Source organism: Dipodomys ordii, unplaced genomic scaffold (assembly GCF_000151885.1).
Source record: "Dipodomys ordii isolate 6190 unplaced genomic scaffold, Dord_2.0 Scaffold109, whole genome shotgun sequence".
Classification (NCBI taxonomy): domain Eukaryota; kingdom Metazoa; phylum Chordata; class Mammalia; order Rodentia; family Heteromyidae; genus Dipodomys; species Dipodomys ordii.
The window spans coordinates 3,236,716-3,247,093 of record NW_012267325.1 but is presented as its reverse complement, the minus strand read 5'-3'; the positions used below and the strand labels follow the sequence as shown (position 1 = coordinate 3,247,093).

Sequence of the window (10,378 nt, the reverse complement as noted above, 5' to 3'; positions counted from 1 at the left end):
TCGTCACACCTCCCACCTCGGCTCACGCCCCCTGCCGTGGGTTGCCCCGGCCTGCGCCGGCCGGGCCCCGCGGCCCGCGGCGCACCAGCCATCCTCCTCCGGTCGTCTAGTCCTCACTTTCCCCAGTCTCACCACTCGTGTTAGCTAGGGGACTCCGGACGGCCCCGCCTGCGATCAGGCGCTGCGGTAGACAGCCCTGCAGTCTAGGGAGAGGACTAGAAGGACCTCGGCCGCGCGGCCAAGGGGGGGCGTGGTTGTCTGTAACTACGGGTGGCGGGGAGCTGCGGAGATCTCCAGTCCACAGTGACTTGGAATAGCACGAGCCGCTCGGGACGGGGCCTCACATGCTCTCGTTTTCCCTTCTGGATTCATGATCACTGTGGCTACCTAGAACCCGGGTCAGGCGTCGCCCTCCCTCCGGGCAGGCCATGGAGTGGTGCATGCCGGGACTCGTAGTTCTCATCTGTGAGGCGTGTTATTTGGGTCAAGTGAAGAGTGAAGTTTAAACCTGAGGCAGTCAAAAGCAACAGATGAGGACCCCGAACGGAAAGGCGCAGCGCTCTTTGCTCTCGAATTGGTCAAAGGGCGTGATCGATGCAGTTACCTTTCCTTATGCAAACCTGAAAGTTGGTCGGAAGAGATTAAACCAGGCAATTCTTAATTTTACGCCTGCGGAGTGGGCGCTTAGTTCAGGGTTTTGTCGGGTTTTTTTTTCTGGCATAACCTAAGACACCTATAAGTCATGGGGCTTCATTCTCGCAGTCTTTAAGTGGACAGTGCGCATGCGCTAACTTCCTCTTTTCCGGCTGGAACCATGGAGGGTGCCGAGTAAGTTCTATCTCATCTTCCCCAGAATCCTTCTCCATCCCCGAAACCCGAGGCCTTTATCCTCATTTTTCCCCAAATTGACTGTAGCTAGTGCCTTTGTCCACTTGTCTGTGTGTTTGTGACGCCTTGTGACAGCTGTGGGACTCCAGGCTAGGATGCGAAGCGGCGGCCTTGGTGCTGTGGTTTGGGATCTTCCAGTAGCGAGATGTGAGGGCAGAAAAGCGTGTGGAACCCGACAGTCAGATGGAGTTGAGCCTTCCGTGGAAGGTCTTTGCAGAGACTAGCAAGATGTCTGGGTCGAATTTGGCTGGCTAGCAGTGGGCCTTAATGTTTTTCCCGTCAGGCCAGTGCTTTGGGCATGTGCAGCTTAAGACCTAAACCAGCGTGGTGTCTACTAGACGACAAACGGTCGCCTTTCCGCTAGAAGCGTCATGTGCGAATTTTTAGTGTATCTTGGTATTTTGTGCTAGTCTAAGGGCAAGACTTATGGCTTGATTGGGTGTAAGCTTGTTAATGTCATGCGGGATGGCTAAGGGTGTGTTAAAGTGAAGGTTACTGCCAGATTATATCTGATCAGAGCAAATAAGTTTCAAATAGATACAATGATCCTAGCTGTGTTCAACAATAACTGCTGAAAGTACTCAGTACAAGCACTGGGAGGTTTTAGAGTGAGTAACATGCTTGGTTTGCTAATGACAGAGAGAAGAAAAAGAAGGTTCCTGCTGTGCCAGAAACCCTTAAGAAAAAGCGAAGGAATTTCGCAGAGCTGAAAATAAAGCGCCTGAGAAAGAAATGTGCTCAGAAGATGGTAGGTAAACTTTGGAAGGACAGGGCATTGTGTTTGGTACTGCTGTGGAAGTGAATGTTATCTGAGATTCTTTTACGTGTCAGTATTTGTCAAACAAGTGGGAGGTGCTTCCTAACATAGCATTCTCAAGCTAACATAGGTTGTTACTGCTTGGGGCTGGGAAGGTGGCTCAATGGTAGAGTGCTTGCCTTGCATGCATAAGGCCCTGGGTTGGATTCCGCAGCATCACATAAGCAAAACAAGCCAGAAGTGATAGAGTGCTAGCTTTGAGCTGAAGAGCTGAGGGACAGCACCCAGGCCCAGAGTTCAGGCCCCAAGACCAAAAAAAAAAATGAAATGTTACTGCAGAATGGAGAGAATTACAGGGGAATTACTGCTTTTTTCTCTTTTTTTTTGGAACTGGTATGAGTTGTGTTTGGAACTAGAAAATCATGTATAACTGGTGCTTGGTTTTCAGCTTCGAAAGGCAAGGAGGAAGCTCATCTATGAGAAAGCTAAGCACTATCACAAAGAATACAGGCAAATGTACAGAACTGAGATCCGAATGGCTAGAATGGCCAGAAAAGCGGGCAACTTCTATGTACCTGCAGAACCTAAATTGGCATTTGTCATCAGAATCAGAGGGTAAGTTGTGACTGTTTTTTGCTTTTTTTTAAAGGGAAAGCTACAAATCCCTAGAGAAACTTCTGGGAGTATTGAGTGGAGTAGCAATGCTTTAGATGTAGCTAGAAAGGGTTGGGGGTGCTTTTAAATGTGTTTAATTGGCAGTCCCTAGTCCTGTAACAATCCACTCTTAACTGAGAGGATGGGTCTAAGATTTTTGCTCAGGCCTAAGCCTGCTGCCTAGCTTTGTTGATAGATGCACATTTAACCATTCATGGGTAAGGAGCTAAGATTGCAAGCCTGGTGTCCTTTTTCTAAGGGTTTGGTTTTAAGCTGCATCCACAGCTACCCACTCCTAAATGTCCTGGGAGTTGATTTCAGAAATGGTTATAACAAATATTTCATAAATGTGAGTGATGGTAAGGAAGTTGGGACCTTTTATGTATTCAGCAGACTGAAGGAAAACAGTGGTTTTAGGTCTTTGCAACATACTTCCTGTCTATAAAAATTGATAAAGGCCAGATTAATATTTTTGCTCCCTTTTCAATGCAGTATCAATGGTGTGAGCCCAAAAGTCCGTAAGGTGTTGCAGCTTCTTCGCCTTCGCCAGATCTTCAATGGTACCTTTGTTAAGCTCAATAAGGCTTCAATTAATATGCTGAGGATTGTGGAGCCATATATTGCATGGGGGTGAGTCTCCTTTTTTTCCTTTGGTTCTGTTTATTAAATTATGTAGCAAGATGAATTTCAGGTGCTCTTGACACAATGACTATGTCTGTTTTTTATATTTAAGGTACCCAAACCTGAAGTCAGTAAATGAGCTCATTTACAAGCGTGGTTATGGCAAAATTAATAAGAAGCGAATTGCCTTAACAGATAATGCTTTGATTGCTCGATCTCTTGGTAAGTTGTTTGAGAGTGAGTGATAATTCCTGACTTTTTGAGGCCCTTTGTTTTGCCATTAGGAATCTATGTATTCCTTAAACTCCTTGAGGAAAATACGTTAAAATTCAGTGACAAACTGTAATTTTGAGACTGTGTAATCTTGTATTTTACAGGTAAATATGGCATCATCTGCATGGAGGATCTGATTCATGAGATCTATACTGTTGGGAAACGCTTCAAGGAAGCAAATAACTTCCTGTGGCCCTTCAAGTTATCTTCTCCCCGAGGTGGCATGAAGAAGAAGACCACCCACTTTGTAGAAGGTGGAGATGCTGGCAACAGGGAGGATCAGATCAATAGGCTTATTAGAAGGATGAACTGAGGTGAGGCTGCATGCTAGATAAGTACTAGTAACAGTGTGGTCTTGAATATTTTTTCCATTAGTTAATTGGGGATTTCAGTATCTTTTAATCAGTTTTCACTGGGGAAAAATCTGTCATACGTGATGAGCTTAGTTATTTCCTTTTGAGGACTTTTTGGTTTGGAAGAAACCTCTGTTTATTTAAATGGAAAGTGTGTCCTTCGAATTGCTAGCAATTGGGAATGTGGCTTAGTGGTAGAGTGTTTGCCTGTCATGCATGAAGCCCTGGGTTCAGTTTCCTCAGTGCCACATGAAAAAGGAAGTGGCACTGTGGCTGGGCCTTGAGCAAAGAAGCTCAGGAACAGTGCTTAGGCCCTGAGTTCAAGCCCCAGGACTGGCAAAAAAAATTGCTTGCATTTTATAATTGACTTATGTTCATTTAAACTGCTAGAATTTTTCTTTTAATAATTTTTTTTTCCTTTCAGGTGTCTGCCATGCTATTTTTGTAATTGGCTCTGTTAATAAACAAGTGATGATGGCAAATTAAGATGTTTTGGTGATTCTTTTATTAGCCTGCCTCTACTTCTCCTAACTACTGGTAAATCTTAATGTCCAAATAATTTAAGTTGTTGAAAATCCCGTATTTCAGACTTTGACTTTGCCTGCAAACTATCATGGATTATGTTATTTTTCTCATATATGCTATGGATGTAAGGCAGTAAGAAATGAAAGTTATACCTGTGAATGAAAGTTATTTCAGAGTATCTTACTCATTTGTGAACTTACTAAAAAGTGGATATTGTTGCAAGTAATATGAAGTTCATGGAGTAAAAGGCATTTTTACAGTCTTTTTTGATAATGCCAAGGATCTGATGAAATGGGAAATAAATACCTTGTTAGATTTCTTTTTGGTACTGTTTTATCATAGTTGCTCCATAAATTGGGTGTTTCTACTTAAAGGTATTAGAAATTTCTTGAAATTCTGTTTTCAGAAAGCTATTTCTCTTAAGTTTCTTTAGGGTCAGTGAGTTCTTGCTCATCTATGAGCAAGCCCATATTTGGCCAGAAATTTATTATCTTGTAAATTCTAGGTGTAGCCAGAGTTCTACATTGTGAACCTGTGTATATCCATTGTTAGAAGATAGCTGTGTACCTAGTTGGCTTCAAGGATGTATGTGTGTGTTGTACTATAAACTGAATTTAGTACCTAGGCAAATAGTACCATTTGAGTCATGCCCTTAATTCTTAAGGTGCACAGCAATAGTATAGGGTTTTCATATATCCATGTCCACACGACTCTTAATGCTGTCGACTCCCTGCCAATAGCAAAGTAATAGTTTGTGAAAGTATAGTTTTTTGAGCTGAGGTATAGAGAGATTTAAGGAATGCTGGGATGCAGAAATGGCTACTCGTTGTACCTGTATGCAGACATATCTGCTTTTAGTTCTAGAGATAAGTTACTTTGCATGGGAGTGGGGCAAAGGATCAGATGTGGGAGGAATCTGGTCATGGAGAGCTGAAGCTCTTACAGGCACATTTCAGAGTGGAAGTAAGTAGGGGGAAACAGCTGAAGCCATTAATTGACTGACTGCAGAGGAAAATGAGGCCATCTTGTATGCAAGGGTGGAAGTGGTGTGAATGTTCTACCTGGTGACTTCAGATCCAATGCAAGTTGACACCTGTTTAACTTAATGCCAAACTTCTAAATATGCCATTACTTTGAAACAAAGTTCCACCAGAAGACTCAACTGGTACATAAACTAGGGATCTCTAATAGGTTCAAAAATAGTTCATTAAAATAATTTCCATACTTTTGGCAGTTCTGGGTTTTGAACCCAGGGTCTTGTAGTTGCTAGACAAACCCTCTACCAGACTTGGTCCCCTGCCTCTTGACCTTATTTCTACTTGTGCCCTTTCAGAATTCTAACATTCTAATTCTTTCCCTGCCTATTATATTACCTAGTGTTGGAGAGTTCATTAGTGGGTTGAGTGCTAGTTTTAGACTGATTGGATTTGTAACCTGTTACCTGTGAGGTTGGAGCTAAGTCATCAGACATATCCAGTTATAGAACCAGAAGTGGAGTTGTGGCTCAAATGGTAGAATACTAACCTTAAGCAGAAGAACTTAGGCCATGAGTTCAAGCTCCATAACCAACAAAATTGGAAATAATAAATCCTCTATTAACATTTCTAAAAGATATGAGTGAGGAAATCAAGGTGTCAGCAGCAGTACTATTTCTAAAGAAATACTTGGCTCATATCCTGGTCTTCAAAATTCCATCTGTATTTGGATGCTTACATCTTTTTCTAGGCTTACTGCCTGACTCTTGTAGTGACCTTTTGGTGACATTGAGCTTCCGTGATAATCTCCCCATTAGAATCCTTAGTTTAAGTACATCTACAAAGTTTCTTTTATTTCTCCATGTTTAACACCATGTTTACAGAATTTAGGGCATGGAAGAACTGTTTGACCTGGAAAAAGTTCTTCCTGACACTTCTTCGTATAATACGCTGTTTTTATTGCCTGAGTGATTTTTTTTTCCCTACTGCTTTTCCCAGCTACTCCCCAATATGACTTGATTTTGAACTTTTCCAAACTCTTAACTCTGTGGTAGCTGGGTACCAGTGGCTCCCAACTAATCATAACTACTCAGGCTAATCATAGTTGGGAGCCAACTCAGGTAGACAAATCTATGTGATTCTTTTTTTTTTTTTTTGCCGGTCGTGGACCTGAACTCTGGGCCTGGGCACTGTCCCTCAGCTTTTCAGCTCAAGGCTAGCGCTCTACCGCTTGAGCCACAGCGCCACTTGCGGCTTTTTCTGTTTATGTGGTGCTGAGGAATCGAACCCAGGGCCTCAGGCATGCAAGGCAAGCGCTCTACCACTGAGCCACCTTCCCAGCCCCTCTATGTGATTCTTAACCTCCATTTAACCAGCAAAAGTGTGGGTGTGTGACTCAAGTGGTAGAACACCAGCCTTGAGCAGAAAAACGTGGTAAGATTTCAAGGCCCTAACTTAAAGCCCCAGTTACTGGTACCAGAATGCTTGGTGCATTATAGCACTTTACACTTGATTAGCATTTAGTCTTCATTTGCTGGCACGTTGTCATTGGGCATTTGGTGATGGAGGACAGTATGAGTAGTAGTGGGGCATGAGTAGGTTTATGGGTCCGTGTAAGAGTGTAACGGGTTGGGGATCTAGCTGAGTGCAAGGCCCTGAGCTGTCAGCTCTGCCAAAATATAAGATTGGAACACTAAGTTTTAAAGCTGCACGCTATTAGGTTTAATGACGTAGTAGGATATGTTATGAATACAGTTTATGCTGTGTAGATGGAGATTCCACAAAGGAAAGCTGTGATTACTACTTTTAAAGATGATCAACAAGCACCACCACCACCATGTATTTTTGGTTAATTGCTTAAATAATCTACCTGCCTCTTAATGGAGGTACTGCATATCCTTTACCTTTCATGTACAATCCACTTTTTTTATGAGGTAAAACTTTCGGCCAGGAGAACAATAATCCCGTGTGTGTGTGTGTGTGTGTGTGTGTGTGTGTGTGTGTGTGTGTGATCCCGTGTGTGTGTGTGTGTGTGTGTGTGTGTGTGTGTGTGTGTGTGTGTGGTTCCCCTGGGTGTGTGGGAGCGTGCGCGCCAGGCCTGGCCTGATCTCCTGGTCTTGGTGCTGTCCCTGGGTGGGAGCGTGCGCACCAGGCCTGGCCTGATCTCCTGGTCTTGGTGCTGTCCCTGAGCCCCTTGGTGCTCAAGGTTATCTCTCTGTCCTATCACTTGAGCCACAGATTGCATGGCCTTTCAGATCTCAGATTCCTGAGTATCTAGGATTACAGGTGTAAGCCACCAGAGCCTGATTAAAAATTTCTATTATTTGAGGTTGAAATTAAGACATTGTTTCTTTTGAGTTAGTTCACTGTCATTTCTTCTAGCATTTATGTAATAAATTTTAAGAAAACATTAGGCCCACTCTTGAATTTCATTGTGTCCAGAGGCTGATATTATGGACTAGATTTTCTATGGTCTGTTCCCTTGGTTTTGCTCTGGTTTGAAAGTTTGCGATAATGTTCAAACTTAATTCCCAATGCAATGATAGTGAAGGGTGATTATGTTTAGAAATTATCCTTGTGGAGAGAATCAGTGCCTACATAGGTTTGTAGGTAAATAGGCCCCTTTGCCCTTCTGCCAAGTAACAACACAAGATTGGGGCTCTCACCAAACACTTGCCTTTACCTTCATTGTGGACTCCGCAGAAAGTATAGCTGTAAATCAGTTTGTTTCTTAAAAACAGGTGCATGAGGGAGCGGGGTGGGGGGGAGGACAAATGGAGGGAGGGACAGAGGGTGAACAAATGTAGTGGTACTAGACACTGTTGAGAATGAACTATGCGACTTTTGGGTTGGGACGGAAGGGAAAAGCTGGGAGAGCCAAGAAAGGGGTGACATTGTCCAAAAAAAATTGTACTCATTACCTGACAATGTAACTAATCTGTATAATTTGAAAAAAGTAGCTTGGATACCTAGTAACAATAATTTGAGAAAATACAGCATAAAAAGTATCAAGGTAGGGTGGGCTAATAACTTCTATAATGTAATGTTAGCTACTCTGGAAGCTGAGATCTGAGGGTTTCCATTCAGAACCAGCCTGGGCACTGTCCCTGAGCTCTTTGGCTCAAGGCAAGCACTCTACTACTTGAGCTACAGTGCCACTTCTGAGATTCTTTTATCTCCAAATAACCACGGACACGCACAAAGCGAAATGTAGAGATGTGGCTCAAGTGGTAGAATATCAGCAAAAAGGCTCAGTACCCAGGCCTTGAGTTCAAACTCCAGAACCTGGTCGACCCCCACCCACACCACTCACACATTGAGCTCTGCTGGTGGCTCAAGCCTATAATCCTAGCTTACTTAGGAAGTTGTGGCAGTATTGTGGTTTCAAGCCAGCCAGAGCAGAAAAATCCCTGTGGGCTCTTTTTTCCCCTGGGGGTGGGGTGGGGAGGGGAGGGAGGCATCTGTTTTGGGACTTCAATTTGGCCTGGGCATTCTGCCTGAGCTCTTTTGCTCAAGGCTAGCCCTCTACCACTGTAAGCAACTGTTCTTCCTGTTTTCTGGAGCTGGATTGGAGATAAGGGTCTCCTTGATTTTTCTGTCCAGGCTGGCTTTGAACTGTGAGCCTCAGATCTCTGCCTTCTGAATGGCTAGGATTATAGGAATGAGCCACCAGCATGCAGCCTGAGAGACTATCCTCAATTAACCACTCAAAAACTGGAAAAGGAGCTGTGGCTAAAGTGATAAACACTAGCCTTGAACAAAAGAGCTAAGGAACAGCACCCAGGAGTCATGACTGGGTTCAAGCCCCCAACTGACAAAAAGTATCAATAGGAGTGTTGTAGTAAAGAAGATATGAAAGATTTAAGAGGGGCTACAAATGTGGATTAATGGCAGAGTGCTTGTTTAGCATGCACAAAGCCCTGAGTTCGATTCCCTCAGTATCACATAAACAGAAAAGGCCAGAAGTGGTATGTTGGCTCAGGTGGTAGAGTGATTTGAGCAAAAAGCAGCTCAGGGATGGTGCTCAGGCCCTGAGTTCAAGCCCCAGGACTGGCAAAGAAAAAAAGATTTAACAAATATTTGATCGCTTGTATTGTTTAATTCACATAATTCTATGTCGAGTGGTTCTTTCCTTTGGGTTCCTGAAATTGGGTTGTGTGTGTGTGCGCGTGCACGTATGTACATGCACATGTACTAGCACTCATCAATTGAGCCACTGTTCCGCTTCTGGTTTATTGGTGGTTGGTTAAGGGAATAAGGCCTTTCCTGCCTGGGCTGGCTTCAAACTGCAGTCCTCCAGATCTTAGCCTCCTGTAGTTATGACTACTGGTATGAGCCACCAGTTCCTGGCCCCTGGAACTGAATTTGTAATTGGTTTGTGGATGGGCCCCAGGTTTTTGTTTTTTGTTTTTTTACTCTGGTTGTGATATGTAGCCTAACCCTTTCAGGTACCACTCCCCTCTTCCCCTTTCCCCTTTGGCTTGCATAGAAACTTCAGTAGTAGGCTGGCCTTCTCCCCAGTGCTAGAATAGTGCGCACCACTTAAGGTGTCCCTACCTCAGTATTTCACGACAAAGCTACTATTACATCCTACGTTCTAGTTTCATTTTCACCAGCTGATATCGTAGAAGATGAGAAGTATGTTCATAGCAGTTTTAGTTTGAGGAGGATCTGAAAACATGGTTCCTGGTGCTAAAAGCTTTGCCAGTCTTAGTGGGGGCTGAGAGCCACTAGTTTGTCCAGTACTGATGCTGAGATCCTATTGTGCAGATCAGTGCTAGACCTCCGGGGTAGACAGAGGACGCAGCTAACTTCACAGAGGGACTGGGGTGGGCTGAGTGAAGGAGGTTGATCTTGCCACCTAGGTTGAGGTCGCTGGAGTAAAGACTTGAAAATTCCAGATTCAAGAGTACTTAAGAAAACTTGGTAACTGAGTCTGTAGATGGGACAGAAGCGGAGGTCCAAACCAGAAAGCTGGAATGCACATTACCGGACTGCCCTACCCGGGGGGAGGGACCCACGTTGGCTGACCAACCGTTGTCCACTGAGCCCTGTTCAGCACGCACCCCCTCCTTGGCTCCCCGCCGCGTCCCGAGGACGCGGGAGAGAGCCCTACCAACCCAAGTCGGAGCCGCAAGGGCACCGGCATCCACCTTGGCTTCGGACCCTAACTCCGGGTCCCTTTCCCTGCAGGACTGGCCCACTCCTGGGCCGACGCTTTTCCACCGGCCCCAAGCTTCGGGTGCCTAGCAACCAGCCGCGTTGGCCCGAGGGCTGCAGCTGCGGGACCGGTGCCGCTGGCCAGGCGGGACCGGGCTAGACGGAGCGGCGGG

General features: G+C 44.7%; 1 protein-coding gene across 1 annotated transcript; it reads left to right on the top strand.

Annotated features, from left to right (window-relative positions):
* The first annotated feature begins 732 nt into the window (after positions 1-732).
* On the top strand, positions 733-4,032 carry Rpl7 (ribosomal protein L7). Its single transcript, XM_013028444.1, has 7 exons — positions 733-828; positions 1,528-1,636; positions 2,094-2,260; positions 2,792-2,929; positions 3,033-3,142; positions 3,298-3,507; positions 3,971-4,032. Exons 1-6 carry the CDS (start codon positions 815-817, stop codon positions 3,504-3,506), a joined length of 747 nt encoding a protein of 248 aa, XP_012883898.1. The 5' UTR covers positions 733-814; the 3' UTR covers position 3,507; positions 3,971-4,032.
* Positions 4,033-10,378: the final 6,346 nt, after the last annotated feature.

What these genes read in the sequence shown, in the direction of transcription:
- Rpl7 (XM_013028444.1), top strand. An exon ending in GAGCCATATATTGCATGGGG is followed by an intron (nt 2,930 to 3,032) that starts GTGAGTCTCCTT and finishes TTTATATTTAAG; the next exon opens with GTACCCAAACCTGAAGTCAG. An exon ending in TTTGATTGCTCGATCTCTTG is followed by an intron (nt 3,143 to 3,297) that starts GTAAGTTGTTTG and finishes TGTATTTTACAG; the next exon opens with GTAAATATGGCATCATCTGC.